Below are 18,598 nucleotides of genomic sequence, written 5' to 3'. Positions count from 1 at the left end.
ATCCATATGGATATATCATAATTTCTAAGTCATAGTCCCAGAAGTAATGCCTCAATCATCACTCAACTCAGAAAGGTCACTGTCAATATCACTGAGACTCTCACTTTCCTCCGACTCTTGCTTCTTCCGCTTTGCAGCCTTTCCCTTACTCTTGGCCTTCACGGCACTAGCACCAACCAAGCCCTTTCTCTTCCCAGTTCGAGTAACAAGATGATCAATCACACACCCATCCTCCCATCCAGCACTAGAAGCGCCTGTGATAGCCCGACACCGGGAACAACTCTTTCCATGCCGAATGAAAAGCTGATGGAGGGAGTACTTGAGATGATCAGGGATCCTAACTTCAAGGTGACTAAACGCTGTCACTTCGTTTGCGCGCGGAGGAACCCAGCCGAGCCATTTGGTTAGTCGAAAGATGTGCGTATCAACTGCGAAGCAGGGCCTCTGTAAGCAGAAAAGGATTACGCAGGCTGCTGTTTTCGGTCCTATGCCTGGGTATTTGACTAGTTCTGTCATTGCTTCTTCGGAGGTGAGGGTGTGCATGTGGTTGAGGGAGAGGACATTTTGGTCTGCACAGGCTATTTCGTAGGATTTATCGTTTTTCGTTTCCTCTTCTGGGTTGGCATTTGCGACGAGGTCATTTCGGCGTGTTTGGTTGTCTTGGTGGACGATGTCCAGGATTCCTTTTAGATTCTTGCTCTTTATATCTGCTAGGCCACCGCTTTTGATTGCTTCGAAGACGTCTTTCACTGTGGCTTGTCGTACTGCTTCCCAATTCACGCTTCCTTTCCCAATTCCTTCTGTGAGGATGCCGAAGCGCTGCACGAGTCCGTTGAAGGCTCTGGCTGAGTTGGCGCCTGTGGTTGCGCCGCTCAGCAAAGTACGGATGAGTGCATCTAGGACTGATGGGACTTCGCCACAGCCTGTCACTGTCAGAGAGGGTTCCGGGATGATGACTGGAGGCGTAATCTCTCCGTGGATGGTGGATAGTAAGCGATTAACTTCTTCACATTCTTCTGCACTTGGTTGGGCCCATTCAGGAAAGGGTGAGGTTCCAGGTGTCAGGCCATAAGTGTTCTTCTTGGGTTTCCGGGTAGAAGAGGTGATTTCAGGCTTGGTTTCTTCGACCTTGATTGCAGCTTTGTCTATAGTGTCTTGAAGCTCAACAGCAAATTCTTCGATCTTTTCTCCCTTGATAGGATTGTTTTCCTTGTCGGACCCAGCAATTGATGTTTCTTTAGTAGCTGGTGGGATTGACAAAGATCCGAGATTATGAGGCAGTTCGTCTGAACCCAATGGCTTCGCAATTGTGACAGACTGTCTGTTTTTCAGAGATGAACTGGGTCCATTATGGGCAACGGCGGTAGTATTGGCTGTAGCCGACTTGCTGATTCTGGCTCTCTTGGATTTGGGCGCCTTGACGGTGCTCGGTGTTTGAGCCGGGTTGATATCCCCGCCCAAAGTAGCACGCGCTGCAGAGCGAGTGACACGATGCTCCATTGATTGAAAGTGAACTAAATATCTTTGTGAGGTAGGGTCATCATCTCGCGCGGAGAGGGGGAAAGAAGAAGTCAGAAACCGGTTGAATGATGTAGACAGGAACCTTGAAAATATGGACACCTGAGGCCACAAAGTCCTGCCTTACAGCATCACATCAATTTGGATCGCGTAAATCATACTGAAAGAGAAGATATTTACGATTTAAAGGTTGAAAATCATGATACATCAACGTTGCTTCATCTAGATTCATATAGTAGATGACCTCGAGACGAGACACCGGGTATTGGTAGTTTCAATGCTTTTGCATAGTAGCAGATCAGCCACCCAACAGCATGACAATGCTCCTTCAAACAAACTCCCAGACTCCCGATGCAAACTGCCAAATGGACAGCGTAAACTTTGAAAATAATAATAGAAAAAGAAAGAGTATGTCATCATCATGCGTCGTGGTGGTCGGCCATGTTGTGGATGCTGATATCCATCCGGTCGGAGACCTTGGGGTTGTGCTCTTCATGGCTTGGCTTGGTCTCAGGATGGGTAAGAGACTCGGTGCTTCCAGGAGCGGGGATAATCTTGCCGTTAGTGTCCATGGTCACGCCGTTGGCGGCGATCTGGAAGTCGGTCAAGTTGGCGAAGCCGTGGGAAACGGCTTCCTTGGCTTTGTCCAAGGCCTTGGACTTGCGGCCTTCGCCACGGACGGACTCCAAGTGCTCGAAATAGCCGTTAGACACTGGGGTCACGTAGCTACCGCAGAACACACCGACCTCGAAGTCTTGGGGTTCGGCCTGTCCGTTCTCACGGGCAACCTCGGCACAAGCATCCTTGAGATCATCCAGGGTCTGGAAGATAACGCTCTCGGCACCAATGTGCTTGGCGATGGCTTGAGCATCCCGGTTGTGAGCGACAAGCTCCTGTGGAGAAGCAAGGTCAATACCGTAGATGTGAGCATGGGTGATCTCGGGGGCACAGCTAGCAAGGTAGACCTTCTTAGCGCCGGCCTCCCGAGCCATGTTGACAATCTCACGGCTGGTGGTACCACGAACGATGCTGTCATCAACAAGCAGCACGTTGCGGTCCTTGAATTCGGCCTTCATAGCGTTGAGCTTGCGACGAACACCCTTTTGGCGAGTCTTTTGCTCAGGCATGATGAAAGTACGGAAGACGTAGCGGTTCTTGACGAAACCATGACAGTAAGGCTTGTTCAGGTACTGTGCCACATTTGTAGCGGAGGTGGTGGCCGTTTCAGGAATGGGGATGACCACATCAATATCCTTGACAACCTCGGGGCCAAGGACATCAAGGATGCGTGCACCGAGACGGTCACCCATGCGTTGCCGGCTACGGTACACACTGATACCATCCATGACAGAGTCAGGGCGAGCAAAGTATACGTACTCGAAGATATCAGGGGCGTAGGCCTTCTTGGGAGCCACCTGGCGGAAGACCGGCTCACCACCCTTGGCGATGATGACAGCCTCACCGGGCTGGATATCGCGTTGGTTGGTGAAGCCCAATTGGTCCAGAGCTACTGACTCAGAAGCCATCATGTAGTCCATGCCGGGTCCATCCAAGGATTGGCGGGAGCCAAGCACCAAGGGGCGGATACCGTAGGAATCACGGAAACCGAGGATACCGAATCCTAAACAGTCAGCACTATATCAAATGAATCAAACGAAGAGAGTGAGTCTTACCGGCAAGCATAGCTGTACAAGCCCAGCCACCTTCACAGCGCTGGTACATGCGAGTCAAACTAGCAAAGAGATCCTCGTGGTTGACACGGGCTTTCTTGGTCTCGCTCAGCTCATCGGCAAAGACGTTGAGCATCAGCTCGCTGTCACTGTCGGTGTTGATGTGACGGTGGGCCTCCAAGTCCAAGTGCTTCTTCAGCTCAGGGGCGTTGATGAGGTTACCATTGTGGGCAAAGCAAATACCGTAGGGGCTGTTCACGTAGAACGGCTGGGCCTCGGCGTTGGCACTGGATCCAGCGGTCGGGTAGCGCAGGTGGGCAATACCCATTGAACCTGGCAGGTTGGTCACCTTGGCACCATCCTGGAAGACCTTGGCAGCCATGCCGTTGGCCTTCAACTGGTAGATCCGACCCCCGGACGCACAGGTTGCAATACCAGCTGCATCCTGACCACGATCTGTCCGACGCGTTTAGTCTCGCGGTCGCACGTGGGGATTATAAACCGAACTCACGTTGGAGGAGGTAGAGGGCTTCGTGGAGATCCACGGCAGCCGCGGATGAGGGGTTCGCCTGGATCAGAGCAATAATACCACACATCCTGGCGGGGTTCTCTGTTTTGAGTAGAAGCATTAGCATGAATTCCACCCATTGCATGCACACATGATAGAGGAATGTCTCAAATCAGGATGGATGTTTCTCCGCAATGATTGCTTAGGAAGTCTAACATCTATAAAAAATACCAAATTCATCATAGAGAGGGGTGAACACAACAAAAACCAAACAGAAACAGGGCAACTCACAGAAATCAGGGGGGATAGAGGGATAGACAATCACCACCCAGGAGAGAAGAGGAGGAAAGTCGCTCCATAGTGAAATTTTGTTCTGTGGTTTGGTTCGGTGGAGCTCGAGTTTTTTTTTCTCGTTGGCCGGTTAGTCAGGGATGAGTCAGCTGTGCCCTAGTGGCCGAAAGGGGAAATCGGCATCTCTACGACGGCGAAGTGATATCTACAGGAACAACCAGACAACAAATATGAACCGTCATGGCTTTGAACACTGTGTCTTTATTGAAGTCATTTGTCTTTCATGCTTCACATTTCTGTTGACCCTGAGGCGCTTTGTTCAATGAGTAGATATACCCTCAGCCTTGCCAGCTCGTAGCCGCGTAGCACATAGTATAGCAGAATTTCTCAGTTTCTCAGTTTCTGGATAGCATCGATTTCGAGATACTTAGCTTGCTCAGCAAGTCACTTACCCCGCACTTTGCACTTTCTCACTTCAGATCAAATTTGCCCGTTTTGTGCATCTCGACTCTCATCTCAACCTCGATACCCGGTGAGATCAGACCCAGACCACTGAGGCTTCGCTTTTATTTTTTCTCTGACCTCACTTCTTCTCTTGATACTCAATTGCAACCCCCTTGCACCTCAGATATGGCAGCAATCGACCGAGCTCGCATCTCGGTCTCCCCTTTCGGGTACCCCCGGTCACACGAAGCCGGAGTTCTATCACCGACGTCATGGATTTGGCCATGAGCGAGGATAATGAGAATGAGAGAAAGATTGAGTCTTCCCCGTTTGCACGCATATTTGCACAGGCAACGTTTCCGAGCCCTCAGGCTCTCATTGACCTGACCTCTCTTTCTGAGGATGACGAGGACGTGCAGATCCTCACTTCTGAGATGAAAGATATCTCAGGTCCCTCTGGTGCAGCTGACGCTGATGAAATGGAACCTGGCTCACTTATTGAGTCTGCTCGGTCTTCCCATCGGGCCATGAACCGTCCGGCATCCGGACAACCTATCTCGGACCGTCACCTCTCAGAGACCGTCATCGGCGGTATCCTCTACCGTACTGGTATGTCAATGGAACTCAAGGATGGATCTTTTATGCGCATTGAGCAAGTTGACCCTATGCCCTACGACGTGCGCTTCACCGGCCGTCGTCTCTTCCGTGCCACGCATCCCTTTGTCATGATGTATCTCCCAAAGCAGGAGAATGAATTGATCTGGATCACACAGAAGATGGATTCGGTGGGTATCAAGCATGTCAGGCGCATTTGCAAGATTCGCTTCACCAACCATCGCGCCGATTTCGATGAGCCCACTCCGCAGCTCACATGCCGCCTCAAACTTACCATTCGCCAGCAGGGCGTTGTCATCCTCCCTGGCCAGCAATCATTGACAGCTGATCAGACAGCGATTGAATACCTCAACTTCCGTGAGAGTGACCCAGGCTTTGGAAAGACATCCATCCAGCTTCGTGACGAATGGCGAGGAAAGGGCAAGACGGCCTTTTTCGGAGAAGGCCGGGCTTCAACCAATGACACAGATGAAGATGACCAGGTTATCGACCTCACGGCTACGGTCACTCCAAAGTCGCAAACATATACCTTTGGTGATGCATACTGTGGCGGTGGTGGAGTGTCCTGTGGCGCCAAACAAGCTGGATTGGACATTAAATGGGCTGTCGACAATTCCCACCATGCTGTCGATACTTACCAGCGCAACTTTGATCATGTGGAGATCGAGCATTCTGATTTCTTTAATTTCCTTACCAATGACCCTGACTGGATGCGTGTGGACATCTGCCACTGTTCACCTCCGTGTCAGACATTCTCCCCTGCCCACACAGTCACCTGCAGCCGGGATGATGCTAATTCGGCTTGCATTTTCTCTGCCGGATCTTTGTGCCAGAGTGCAAAGCCTCGGGTTCTGACCATGGAAGAAACCGCAGGATTGCCTGAACGATGGACGGACATCTTTCATCGGGTTCTTCTTGACATGGTGGAGATTGGATATTCTCTCCGCTGGGCAGTGTTGCGTTGCGACGACTATGGTGTCCCTCAGGAGCGAAAGAGGTTGGTGGTGATTGCTGCGGGGTAAGTGAAAGAGAAAGCGAAACAGAACGAGAGAGAACAAGTAGAAGAAAGAAACGAAGGTATTCAGGGCAAGGCTAACCAGGTGACCAGACCCGGAGAGATCCTTCCTCACTTCCCTCAACCCACTCACGGATTGATTTCCGCCCCTGGACTGCTCCCTCGCGCAACCATTTGGTCTGCGATCTCGGCCATCCCTGATGATGCTCCTGATCACGATGTCGATAAAGCCCTTTGTCGCTGGGCGCTGGCCCACCGCGCCCCTTTCAACGGACATCAACCAGCCAAAACCATCACTTGCGGCGGTGGAGAGTATAACTACCATCCTACAGGACTGAGACCCTTTACGGCGCGTGAAATGGCCTGTCTTCAGACCTTTCCCATGGAATTTGAGTTTTCCGAGAGTAATGTGCGAAAGCAGATTGGCAATGCGGTGCCCCCTTTGCTCGCAAAGGCCATCTATACCGAAATCGCTCACAGCCTACGAGAAGCGGACGCACAGGAGGCCAATGGAGTCTGGCATTAATCGCCGATCGCCATGTGAGGTTCAATTGGTCCGAGGAAGCACACTGAGATGTATCGTGGGTTTGCTCCTTTCCCCATGATCCCTCCGACTTTCGCATTGAGATACCTGTTCCCCCGAGTTCGGAGAACAGATTCCATAGCTGTATAGCTGCAAATCAATCGATTCACCGAGACCCCCAGCACTAAAGCGCCAAAAGTTCCCCGTAGATCAAACAAAACAGGTGTCGGACCGACAGTAACCGACCCTCGGCATGAAGTCAGCTTGACATCCCTTTCTTTCCCCCATTCTCCATCTTTCATCTTTCTCCCCTCTCTCCTCTCTCCTTTCTTCTCTCTTCTCTACGGCCTTGATCGCTACCTCTCCCTTGACCTTCAACTTCATTCTCTCCTGGTCAATTGTGCCCATTGTCTTCTCTTCCATTATGTTGCCAGTGAGGCGCTTGACCCACACGGCTCCCCGCACTTTGGCCCGCATCTCCAGACTGCCCGCTTTCGCTTCTTCTCGCATCTCAGTTCCTACACTTACACGTACTCCTCGCTTTTCCACCATGGCTGCTCGTCAATCTGCCGCTCCTGCGGTGCCTACCGATAAGGCCTATGACCCTGAGATCCAGGACATGGCCTCGTACATCCACGACTACAAAGTGGATTCGGACTTGGCGGTAAGTGGAGCGGGTAACTGGAACCCTGAATCAGGCTAATAATTACTGTGAACAGTTCGACACTGCTCGTCTGGTCTTCTTGGATACACTCGGCTGTGGTTTGGAGGCCCTGAAGTTCAAGGAGTGCGCTAAGCTGCTTGGTCCCGTTGTTGACGGCACTGTTGTTCCCAATGGTACCCGTGTCCCCGGTACCCCGTACCAGCTGGACCCTGTCAACGGCGCTTTCAACATCGGTTCTATGATCCGCTGGCTCGATTATAATGATTGCTGGCTCGCCGCTGAGTGGGGTCACCCCTCGGACAACCTGGGTGGTATTTTGGCCGTGGCAGACTGGATCTCTCGCACCAATCGTGCCGGTGGAAACCTTGGTAACGGCAAGATTTTCAAGATCCGTGATGTTCTGGAGGCTATGATCAAGGCCCATGAGATTCAGGGTGTTCTTGCTCTGGAGAATTCCTACAACAAGGTCGGCCTTGACCACGTTGTTCTCGTCAAGGTTGCGACCGCTGCTGTCGTCTCCAAGATGATGGGTCTTACGGAGAAGCAGACCGCCGATGCCATTACTCAGGCTTGGGTGGACGGCCAGAGTCTCCGGACCTACCGTCACTCCCCCAACACCATGTCTCGCAAGTCGTGGGCTGCTGGTGATGCCTGCCAGCGTGCCGTCAACCTGGTCTTGAAGGTCCAGAAGGGCGAGGGAGGTCTGCGCACTGTTCTCTCAGCCCCAACCTGGGGCTTCTACGATGTCCTGTTCAAGGGAAAGAAGTTCCAGTTCCAGCGCCCCTACGGTAGCTACGTCATGGAGAACGTTCTGTTCAAGGTCTCATACCCTGGTAAGTGCCTTATCACTCCCAATAACAATTGAGCATACTAACTCTTCCAGCCGAGTTCCATTCGCAGACTGCCATTGAGGCCGCCGAAAAGGTCAATGCCAAACTCGCTTCCATGGGCAAGAGCGCCAAGGATATCAAGGAGATCACCAACCGCACACACGAGGCTTGCATTCGCATCATCGACAAGCAGTTCAAGGAGATGGATAACTTCGCCGACCGTGATCACTGCGTGCAGTACATGGTGGCCACCATGCTCGTCTTTGGCCGTCTCACGGCCAGCGACTACGCCGACGGCTCCGAGGCCGCTACCTCTCCTCTGCTGGAGGACCTTCGCAAGCGCATCCGCTGTGTTGAGGATACTCAGTACACCACTGACTACCACGACCCAACCAAGCGTACCATTCCCAACGCGCTGACCGTTACCTTGAACGACGGCACTGTCCTCGATGAGATTGCCGTCGAGGCTCCTCTCGGCCACCGCCTCCGCCGTGAGGAGGCCAAGCCCGAGATTCTAGCCAAGTACAAGCGCCACCTCGAGGCACACTTCGACCAGGCTCGCGTCGATGAGCTACTGCAGGTGGGCTGGGACCGCGCTCAGCTCGAGAACTACGATGTCGACCAATACGTCGACCTTTACGTCAAGGACAAGATGGTTGCCAGCTCGTAACCCGATCAATGACCAACGAAGAAAGAGACTAAGATTACACCGTGAACATATATAACTTATACCGCAAAATTGTATAGAGATACACTTCTTTCCCTGAATTACCCCGATGCCCCAGCCGTACACGTAACCCCCAAACCAGACGGCGTGTTCGCACAAAGAATTTGCCCACTGCCAGACTTCGGCTTCACTGTATAAGAACTCATCTTGACATCACAAATGCCCCCAGATCCACAATCCAAATTGCCCGTCACAGCTCCATACTTCCCACTCGTCACACCGCTAACATCCTCAATTACAATGCCAGACAATATCGCATTCCCGGGATGGTCTTCACAGTATTCGCTATCCTCCCCATAGCAACTCTGAATCTGAACCGCATAGTCGCACCCCTGGACCACAACTCCACTCCATGTCACATTGCTCACAGTGGATAGACCATGAGATCCGCCTGATGGGTATGTCTTGATACCTAGTGCCTTGGTGGAATTGATCATTGTCGCGCCAGAGACATAAATGTTTTTTACTGTATCGGCGGATGATTTACCCAGAGATCCAACCGATAGCCCATGGCTCCCCGTGCAGGTGATATCCGTGACTGTGACACCGTCACACCCTGGTTTAAAGGCGACACAGTCGTCGTCATTGCTAACGTTGACATTGCTGATGGTGACATCGGTGCTGGCACCGATGTCGAAACCGTCGGTGTTTTTGGGCGCGTTGTCGCTCTTGGAGGTTGCGTCCATTTTCAACTTGGAGAAGGTTATGCCCTCTGTGTTGCCCTTGACGGAGTTGAAGACGTTGGGTGGGTTTTTCTGGCGAAGATTCGAGATTTCGATGTTTGAGCCGCCTGTGATGTAGAGGAGAGTTGGGCGGGCGTAGCTGCTGTCGCTTGCGAAGAGATCCCATCTATGTAACGCACGGCGTGAGTATGGATCGGGGATCAGTTACTGCAAAGAAGAACAACAGGTCCCTTACGCATTCTGTCCATTCCCATCAATCACTCCACTTCCGGTCAAGGAGCGAATCTTAAGGCCATTGATATTCTTCACGTTGATCATGGCTGTACGGCCTTCCCAGTAACTTGTCGATGATGAGAACTTCAGTAGACCTTCGACTTGGAAGTCACAGCCAGTGCAACCAGAAAAGTCAAGCACACTGTTCAAGTAGTATGTACTTCCAGCAGGTATAATGATTGTTCCTCCATTTCCGCATGATGCAATGGCGGATGTGATGGCTGGAACATCATCCACTGAAGATGATCCCCCTGATTTCGGTGTACAGGTTGATGCACGGGAGTTGAGTGGTTTTGTTAGAGTCAACGCGAGTGTTTGTGTTAGTAGCGCGAGGGCTGTGAGGGTCTTGGATAGGGATGGCATGGTGGTTGGTGGTTAATCTTGCATTTAGGGAGGAACTTAGTAGCGAATTTATGTCTATCTCTTCTTTATACTTTCCGAGCAGGTAGGAATCCTTCAGATCAGGCTAATCTCTCCTAGCGTCGGAGAGGAGGTTTCATGCTTCAGGGAGACGTCTCTGAAACGCGCCCCGCTATTCGAGGAATATTTTTGGCGGACTTGTCTTTTTGATCGTCATTCTTCAGCTGGACCGACAGGAGACGGGGGATTTAGTTCATTGCCGCCAATTAGTTCCAGGGACATGACGCTCGCTTGGCTGTTTCTTGTTGATTTCCCCGGATCTAACTGTATACAGTTCGGAGCTACCAACTCCTGGTTTGGAGGACTTCCAGCCAGAGCATGATTGACCCCTGACTAAACATAAGCCAACGGGTCCTCGGGGATCTCAGAAATAGATCGGCCTAAATAAAAAGTCCCTGCATGCGCCTGTCATTCACGGGAATATCGAAGTGGGGAATCATGCGCATGTCTCAACTATAGAGAGCTAGTGCTGACCCTTGAAACAGGAGAACATGGTCAGGAATAATGACTGGCGGGTCAGTTATACCGGAAGAATGGCATATAATATCCATGCAACCGCACATTCAGAAAGATCCTTTCCTCTCTAGCCAAGTTCGCACGTTATGCATCTGGTCAAACCTCTTCTCTCAGCCCTAACCCTTGGCACTGGGGTCATTGGGGCCCCGACAGAACTACTCCGTCGCACAGCGAGGACGAGCGCGCCTTCAGGATGTCTAACCGTCGGAGCGAGTGGTACATACTCGAGTGTCGGGGCTGCCGTCTCGGCCCTTGGCTCGTCTACTGCTGATGCGTGTATCTACATTGCGACGGGCACCTACACCGAGCAGGTGACCGTGAAATATGGTGGTGCTCTGACTCTGTATGGACAGACTGCTGATACCTCCTCTTATAAGAAGAATACGGTGACCATTACGCATTCTCTCAATTCCGCCACTGCGGGAAGTTTGGATAAGAGTGCCACGGTAAATGTTGTCTCCGATGGATTGAAGATGTATAACATCAATGTGGTGAATGGATACGGAGCGGGATCGCAGGCTGTGGCGTGAGTTGATCCTCTCTCTCTCGGATTGGATAGGACACTGACTCTGATAGACTCGTTGCAAATGCTGATCAACTCGGTTTCTATGGCTGTCAGTTCTCTGGATACCAGGACACCCTGTACGCCAAGTCTGGAACCCAGTACTATTCCAACTGCATGATTGAGGGTAAGTCCAGCACAATCACCTAGTACTCACGATGCTAACAAGTGATAGGAAACGTCGACTTTATCTTCGGCGATGCCTCGGCCTGGTTCGGTGAATGTGATATTATCGCCAATGGCGCTGGTGCCATCACTGCCATGTCGCGAGAGACAGCCAGCGACACTGCCTGGTATGCTATTGATCACTGCAACATCAAGGCTGCCTCTGGTGTGACCCTGGATGGTACGCAGTATCTCGGTCGTCCATGGCGTGTTCTAGCTCGTGTCATCTACCAAAATTCCAATATCGGTAGCTTGATCAATGCCAAGGGCTGGACTACAATGGCTGACGGGGCTACTCCCTTGTATTATGAGTACAACAACTCGGGAGACGGAGCTGACACCTCCAACCGACTCTATGAGACTTCGATCTCGGCAGGAGTGACCAAGAAGACTGTTTTGGGCAGTGATTATGGTTCTTGGATTGATTCAAGCTATTGACCGAATCATGTTTATGTCTTTTCAATCGTGAAGCATTTCAATCTCGAAGATCATATGCGTAAGGTAGCAACTCATCGATAGATACACAGACTGCATTTCCATTCTTCTGTACAACAACTCTGATGCCAGGATGAAGATCCCGTAAGACCTGTCGACAGCGACCGCATGGACTCATGATAACTCCATCTTGACCATCCTCTCCCACTGCAACGATATGTGTGAGTTTCTGAGTTCCTGCGCCAGCGGCAGCACCGAGAACGACTAGTTCAGCACATGGACCACCGGTGAAATGGAAGACATTGACACCGGAGAAGATTTGTCCCGTTTCGGAGAGGGCTGCGCTGGCGACACTGTGAATGTCTGATTTGGGAATTGAATTGATGGTTGTTCTTGCGAGGTCGACTAATTGGTACTCTTTTGGAGTGAGGGACATGTTGAGAATAAACGAGGAGATATAAAAGAAGAAGAAGAAGAAGAAGAAGATGCGAGGGCGATGAGAAGGGGAACGCGGTGAGATTGACGGGGCTGGCATGTCCTTACCCTTTTCCGGTGCCCGACTCAAACTCAGCGGGAGACTCGCCCAAGTCAACGCAGCCAAGGGTAAGGTGGCCAGTACATGCTTCAAAAGGTGCTTCATCTGCAACATTAAGCAAGTTTTGAATAATATGTTGGAATCCTTTACGCTACTTCTCTATTTTGCATCGAAGTACGAAGTGCCACCTATGGAAAGTTGATCTAGAACCAGACCCCTTCACACTCAAGACCCGAAATGTCTTGGTGGTCACGTCAACCTGTTTAAAATGCTAGAAACCATGCGCTATTTGCCTCTGCATTCGTCAGGGCTTGTATAGCGTTGGGTAGTATCCTTCATTCGAATGAAGGGCTGCAAGACGAAAGAAGCAGGAGCTAGAGGTCTGACTGAGCTGGCACTAGACCGGTAATCTGAACTACATACGTATGTCATGAGTGGCGAGTATAAAGGCCTCAAGATCCTTTCATGATATGTCACAATAGAATAAACTTGCTTTGATACGGAAATCTCGGATGATGTCAAGTCGGACTCAAGTGGAAAATGAGAATCGAACTTGGAATGACCAGTTGCATGACTTGGCTACAATGCATAGCGGCTTCGTGGAATACTTGTTGATCAGGAGACAATGCATATGTCATTTAAAGCAACTTGCATAGACAAGACATGAAGTCCCCGAGATAATATCTCGAGCGCATTGGATATCATAAAGGCAAATTGAATACAAAGCTAGAGCGGAATCCGGTCTTGTGACCTCAAGCATATGCGCATGGATATCAAAGGTGAGCACCCAACCAGCCAATCGTACAGGGAAAAAAAGAATATCAAGATGAGGGTCTTGATCCGCTTGCCTCCTCCTCGGGCGAATACGAAGCTTGGCAAATCGGGCACTTGTACCGACGATACTCAAACCAAGATCTTAGACATGCCAGGTGGAATGCATGCTTGCATCGATTCAACACGATGGGCTCGTGGCCAGGGTCCAGGGCCGCGCGTGCATGGGGATCCTCGACCTCAATTGGGGAGTTAGGGCGTCGACCCCGGGCTAGAATGGCTGGATGTGGAGAGGTCGGATAGATCGGCGACGAAAGTGACAATGCACAGAGGCAAATAGAGCTGTGGGGGTGTGTTAGCCGCGGTTCTAGAAGGTTCAAGCGATTGGTCGTGTGTTGATAACTGTTTGGCCAAGAGGTGATATCATCCAGGAACATGGGACAGGACCAGGCATGGCATTGACATCGGATGGACACGGTTTGACAGGATTTGAGACCAGGCAATGCGCGGGCCAGATTGTCTTGCCCAGCCTTGAAAATTGCCGACAAGACATCGATGCGCCCAATAAGGCGGATTCAGCCTTGTGCCCAGCCCTAATGTCCCCGCACTAACATCATCCAGGCCAAGAGTGCAATGCGAGACAGGGAAGATAACAACTCACCAAGTGTCTTGGCCATATTGCTGGATATTGGTGGGCACATTCTGTTCTTCCAGCCATCGATCCACCGAGACTGGATGGCCCAAGACATCCTGCAGGGGCAGTTGTTGGGTCTGTTGATTCCCGAGCCTCCACTCGTTGCGATTCAATGAAGCCTCGCGATTGACCCGTCGGCGACACCAGATGATGGCTCTACCGGTGATGAATTTCAGCAGGGAATCACTTGGAGAGTATTTGCAGGCATGAGGGGGCGTAGCCAAGACTTATGCGGGGACACACTCACAACGGAATCATGCTGATCAGGGCAAATATCACTACACCCCCAATCACAACCCCGATGATCTCCCCGCGGGGCATTGATTCCTCCATGTGGGATCATGCGAGTGAAGCAGGAATACGACAATTCAATCAAAATTCAAGTATCGGCCAATAGGCCCAATAGGTCCAATGAGAATGCCCTGGAGAGTGTGGGACAAGGGACACGGTGTGACATTCGGATCACTCGGGTGTATTATGAATAGGCACCGCAGTGCAGTGAGATATCACTGAGTTCCCATACCCTCTCTCTCTCAAAGCACGTCTGATCCAAAGTCAAACGGCAGACCGGGGCGGATTTGAAGGAGACACTCTCGGACCTCACCTGCCAAGACCTTAACCCCAAGAAACCAAGAGCAGCCAAGACATTTCCAGCCAAGACGAGTCGTGTTGCCCCGACGGAAATAGATGATCGGGGAGTCCAGTCGCCGCCCGCCGAGCTTCCGCCCAGACTTTCCGGGAGGTTCTTGGCATTCCGCAGCCAATCAGCACCCACAGCTCCTCGCGTGGCCAGCCGCCGAGTCAGCGCCGAGAGTCATGTCGTCATCCTCTCCCCAGAACCAAAAACGAATCAAAGGCGCCAAGAGTCCGCTCCATACCGAGATTTGGTTATGGTGGCTGATTGGGTGAGATATCGGAGAATGGTCGGTTCCCCAGACATCTAACCACTACGTCCTCCGGAGGACATACCTGGTTGCAGGCGGGCTTTCGCCATCCGGTCCGACTAGACCTTATTTATACCCCGAAACACCCCCGGCACCACAGAAGGAAAAGAAATCAAGCAAACTTACTCTATACTCTTCTCGCGTAAAAGAAGTAACTCTGCTCTGTGTATGGACTCTCATTCTCTTGCGGATACCTTCTACATGACGCCTCCTTAAGAGACTTATAGAAGTATACACTACACCACATCCCTGCTACACATACGACTAGACCCCCCTTCTTCTCTCCGCGCGTGATGTCTCAGGATAGAGCGGAGAAAGGCCAGGGCGACCAGACACAGCAACCTCTTTCTCAGCCTGCCCACTCTCTCACCTACACAGATGTCATCAGCGAATTAGGCACAAACTCGGATGATGGATTGACCTCGGGAGAAGTCAAGCTACGGCTGGAGAAATATGGTGAGAACATGCTGGAGGGAGACGAAGGCGTCTCCCTCGCCAAGATTGTCATTCGACAGATTGCCAATGCCATGATGCTGGTAAGTTGATGAGCTGGAATATCGGAGACTCGCGACTAACAACATGTAGGTCCTTATTATTGCCATGGCTGTCAGTTTCGGCATTCAGTCCTGGATTGAAGGTGGCTTCATTGCTGCCGTTATTGCTCTCAACATCGTGGTCGGCGTTTACCAGGACTACGCAGCAGAGAAGACCATGGACTCGCTGCGATCACTCAGTTCACCCACTGGTGTTGTTTCTCGCGATGGTAAAACATCCACCGTGCCAGCCAACGAGATTGTACCTGGTGACATGGTGGAACTGAAAGTGGGAGATACAGTGCCCGCTGATGTCAGGTATGTAATACTCCATTCTTTTCTTAATATTCATCCATGCTAACGAATGTAGATTGGTGGAGGCGTTCAATTTCGAAACCGACGAGGCCCTTCTCACTGGCGAGTCTCTGCCAGTACTGAAAGACGCCACTGCCACGTTTGACACCGACACCGGTCCAGGTGATAGACTCAACATTGCTTACAGCTCATCCACCGTGACTCGTGGCCGTGCCCGTGGTGTGGTTGTTGGAACTGGCATGAGAACCGAAATTGGAGCTATTGCCATGGCCTTGCGCGGAACAGACTCGAAGCGTCGCCCTGTGAAGCGTGGCCCTGAAGGAGAAACCAAGAAGAGATGGTATATCCAGGCTTGGACTTTGACCACCACCGATGCCATTGGACGCTTCTTGGGCACTAATGTCGGTACACCGTTGCAACGGAAATTGTCCAAATTGGCTCTGCTATTGTTTGCCATTGCTGTGATCTTTGCCATTGTTGTGGCTGGCTCTAACGACTGGCGCGGAGATAGTGAGGTTATCATTTATGCCGTCGCCACCGGTCTAGCTATGATTCCGGCTTGCTTGGTGGTTGTATTGACAATTACAATGGCCGTCGGAACGAAGCAGATGGTGAAGCGAAATGTGATTGTCCGAAAATTGGACTCTCTGGAAGCACTTGGTGCTGTCACTAATATCTGCTCAGACAAGACGGGTACTCTCACACAAGGTCGCATGGTCGCTAAGAGGGCCTGGATTCCCTCTGTGGGCACATACTCCGTCGGATCTTCGAATGACCCCCTCAACCCAAAGGATGGCGATTTGAGTCTGGTACCTGAGCAGCCTATCCAACTTGACGAAAAGTCCACCGGCCAACCTTCAAGTCCAGACGATCTGCTGAAGGACAACGATGCCCTCAAGGAATATTTGGACGTAGCTTCTATGGCCAACCTCGCTCATATCCATGAAACCGCCAACGATGGCTGGCAAGCTCGTGGCGAACCTACAGATATCGCTATTCAAGTCTTTGCCTCTCGATTCGACTGGGGCCTGGAACGCTGGACCAAAGGCGAGAAACCCGTCTGGCAGCAACAGGCCGAGTACCCATTTGACTCCAGCGTGAAGAAGATGTCAGTTATCTTCTCTAAGCGCGATGAAAACTCAGAGAAGTCTCGTGAGATGATCTTCACAAAGGGTGCCGTTGAGCGCGTTCTTGAGGCATGCACCACAATCAAATGGAAGGCTGATAGTGAGCCCGTTCCCCTTAATGACGAGATCAAGGATGAGATTCTTGAGAACATGGAGGCCCTAGCTAAAGAGGGCCTTCGAGTACTTGCCATGGCTGGCCGAAAGCACACTGCCGACCCGAAGGAAGGTGGCGAGCCTCTTCCTCGAGAGGAAATTGAGAAGGACCTGTCATTCTATGGTCTCATCGGTCTCTATGATCCCCCTCGCCCTGAGACAGCTGGTGCTATCAGTCAATGTTACAAGGCTGGAATCTCTGTCCATATGGTGACTGGTGACCACCCCGGAACTGCTCGCGCTATCGCAGCCCAGGTTGGAATTATCCCTGCAAACATGGATAGTATCGCCAAGGACGTTGCCGATGCGATGGTGATGACTGCTTACGAGTTCGATAAGTTGACTGAGGATGAAATTGACGACTTGCCCACGCTTCCGTTAGTCATTGCTCGCTGTGCACCTAATACCAAGGTTCGCATGATTGATGCTCTGCATCGTCGTGGCAAGTATGTTGCTATGACTGGTGATGGTGTCAATGATTCCCCGTCTCTCAAACGTGCTGATGTCGGGATTGCCATGGGCCAGAATGGTTCTGATGTCGCTAAGGATGCATCTGAATTGGTGCTATCGGATGATAACTTTGCCTCTATCATCAACGGTATCGAGGAAGGACGTCGTATTTTCGACAATATCCAGAAGTTCGTTCTGCATCTTCTCGCAGAAAATGTTGCCCTGGCCCTCACCTTGCTCATTGGTCTCGCCTTTAAAGATGACAGCAATCAGTCTGTTTTCCCCATTGCACCTGTCGAGATCATTTGGATCATCATGATTACCTCCGGCCTTCCTGATATGGGCCTGGGAATGGAATCTGCCGCCCCAGAGGTGATGGACCGACCCCCACAAAGCGTATGTTTCACTATCCCTATGATCAGAACCCTACTAACAGTCCTATAGAAACAAGGCATTTTCACATGGGAAATCATCATCGACACCTTGGTCTATGGAGTTTGGATGGCAGCCCTTTGTCTCTCGGCATTCGCGCTCGTCATGTTCCGCTGGGGCGATGGTAATCTCGCTATGGGTTGCAACACTCAATACAATGATCCAAACAAGCCATATACCTGCGACACAGTCTTCCGTGCCCGTGCAACAACATTCACCTGTATGACTTGGTTCGCGCTTTTCCTCGCCTGGGAGATGATGAACCTCCGCCGCAGCTTCTTCCAGATGCAGCCTGACTCCAAGCGTCGCTACACCCAGTGGATGCACGATATCTGGAACAACAAGGTTCTGTTCTTTGGTATCATGACTGGATTTGTTCTTGCTTTCCCGATTCTCTATATCCCCGTTATCAACCACAAGGTGTTCAAGCATAGCAGTATCTCCTGGGAATGGGGTATTGTCTTTGTCGAGACTATCCTTTTCTTCCTTGGTATTGAGAGTTGGAAGTGGTGCAAGCGTGTTTACTTCCGTCGTCAAGCTCGCAAGGCTGAAGCTGCGGGCGAGCAGCCTGGAGGCGAGAGAAGGGGCCTGAGAGATTTCAGTCGCTACACTACTATGGACCGCTCGGATACCCAGGCCAGTGAGATGAAGGTGGAACAGTCAATGGTGTAGATACACCGGTTGAGCGATTCTTCTTTTTGCATAGATTTACACACACGTTGCATTCGGAGATTATGGATCTTCGCTATTATGAACATTTAGAGAGATACCAATACTTTTGAGTT

General features: G+C 51.2%; 9 protein-coding genes across 9 annotated transcripts; 4 read left to right on the top strand and 5 right to left on the bottom strand.

Moving 5' to 3' along the window:
- Nucleotides 1-51: 51 nt before the first annotated feature.
- Nucleotides 52-1,500, bottom strand: N7511_006032 (endonuclease III domain-containing protein; the record flags this gene model as incomplete). Its single annotated transcript, XM_057128409.1, has 1 exon — nucleotides 52-1,500. The coding sequence occupies one exon, from the start codon at nucleotides 1,498-1,500 to the stop codon at nucleotides 52-54; it is 1,449 nt and encodes a 482-aa protein (XP_056982965.1).
- Nucleotides 1,501-1,937: 437 nt separating this feature from the next.
- N7511_006031 (amidophosphoribosyltransferase) lies at nucleotides 1,938-3,792 on the bottom strand (the record flags this gene model as incomplete). The annotated part of the gene is made up of 3 exons (XM_057128408.1): nucleotides 3,700-3,792; nucleotides 3,192-3,644; nucleotides 1,938-3,139 (listed from the first exon to the last, which is right to left on the bottom strand). Exons 1-3 carry the CDS (start codon nucleotides 3,782-3,784, stop codon nucleotides 1,938-1,940), a joined length of 1,740 nt encoding a protein of 579 aa, XP_056982964.1. The 5' UTR covers nucleotides 3,785-3,792.
- Nucleotides 3,793-4,703: 911 nt separating this feature from the next.
- N7511_006030 (DNA cytosine methyltransferase) lies at nucleotides 4,704-6,587 on the top strand (the record flags this gene model as incomplete). Its single annotated transcript, XM_057128407.1, has 2 exons — nucleotides 4,704-6,064; nucleotides 6,155-6,587. The coding sequence occupies 2 exons, from the start codon at nucleotides 4,704-4,706 to the stop codon at nucleotides 6,585-6,587; spliced, it is 1,794 nt and encodes a 597-aa protein (XP_056982963.1).
- A 421-nt stretch (nucleotides 6,588-7,008) lies between these two features.
- On the top strand, nucleotides 7,009-8,748 carry N7511_006029 (putative 2-methylcitrate dehydratase; the record flags this gene model as incomplete). The annotated part of the gene is made up of 3 exons (XM_057128406.1): nucleotides 7,009-7,248; nucleotides 7,304-8,081; nucleotides 8,132-8,748. The coding sequence occupies 3 exons, from the start codon at nucleotides 7,009-7,011 to the stop codon at nucleotides 8,746-8,748; spliced, it is 1,635 nt and encodes a 544-aa protein (XP_056982962.1).
- A 98-nt stretch (nucleotides 8,749-8,846) lies between these two features.
- Nucleotides 8,847-10,124, bottom strand: N7511_006028 (putative extracellular exo-polygalacturonase; the record flags this gene model as incomplete). The annotated part of the gene is made up of 2 exons (XM_057128405.1): nucleotides 8,847-9,654; nucleotides 9,724-10,124. 2 exons carry the CDS (start codon nucleotides 10,122-10,124, stop codon nucleotides 8,847-8,849), a joined length of 1,209 nt encoding a protein of 402 aa, XP_056982961.1.
- Nucleotides 10,125-10,783: 659 nt separating this feature from the next.
- On the top strand, nucleotides 10,784-11,862 carry pmeA (putative pectin methylesterase; the record flags this gene model as incomplete). The annotated part of the gene is made up of 3 exons (XM_057128404.1): nucleotides 10,784-11,223; nucleotides 11,274-11,386; nucleotides 11,435-11,862. 3 exons carry the CDS (start codon nucleotides 10,784-10,786, stop codon nucleotides 11,860-11,862), a joined length of 981 nt encoding a protein of 326 aa, XP_056982960.1.
- A 37-nt stretch (nucleotides 11,863-11,899) lies between these two features.
- N7511_006026 (cytidine deaminase family protein) lies at nucleotides 11,900-12,295 on the bottom strand (the record flags this gene model as incomplete). The annotated part of the gene is made up of 1 exon (XM_057128403.1): nucleotides 11,900-12,295. One exon carries the CDS (start codon nucleotides 12,293-12,295, stop codon nucleotides 11,900-11,902), a length of 396 nt encoding a protein of 131 aa, XP_056982959.1.
- Nucleotides 12,296-13,215: 920 nt separating this feature from the next.
- N7511_006025 (RING finger protein) lies at nucleotides 13,216-14,192 on the bottom strand (the record flags this gene model as incomplete). The annotated part of the gene is made up of 3 exons (XM_057128402.1): nucleotides 13,216-13,507; nucleotides 13,827-14,015; nucleotides 14,107-14,192. The coding sequence occupies 3 exons, from the start codon at nucleotides 14,190-14,192 to the stop codon at nucleotides 13,216-13,218; spliced, it is 567 nt and encodes a 188-aa protein (XP_056982958.1).
- Nucleotides 14,193-15,096: 904 nt separating this feature from the next.
- On the top strand, nucleotides 15,097-18,485 carry N7511_006024 (cation-translocating P-type ATPase; the record flags this gene model as incomplete). Its single annotated transcript, XM_057128401.1, has 4 exons — nucleotides 15,097-15,339; nucleotides 15,389-15,654; nucleotides 15,707-17,777; nucleotides 17,826-18,485. The coding sequence occupies 4 exons, from the start codon at nucleotides 15,097-15,099 to the stop codon at nucleotides 18,483-18,485; spliced, it is 3,240 nt and encodes a 1,079-aa protein (XP_056982957.1).
- Nucleotides 18,486-18,598: the final 113 nt, after the last annotated feature.

Source organism: Penicillium nucicola (genome assembly GCF_028828085.1).
Source record: "Penicillium nucicola strain IBT 29836 chromosome Unknown utg000006l, whole genome shotgun sequence".
NCBI classification, from domain to species: domain Eukaryota; kingdom Fungi; phylum Ascomycota; class Eurotiomycetes; order Eurotiales; family Aspergillaceae; genus Penicillium; species Penicillium nucicola.
The sequence above is the reverse complement of the archived record's forward strand: the minus strand, read 5'-3'. Positions and strand labels throughout refer to the sequence as shown.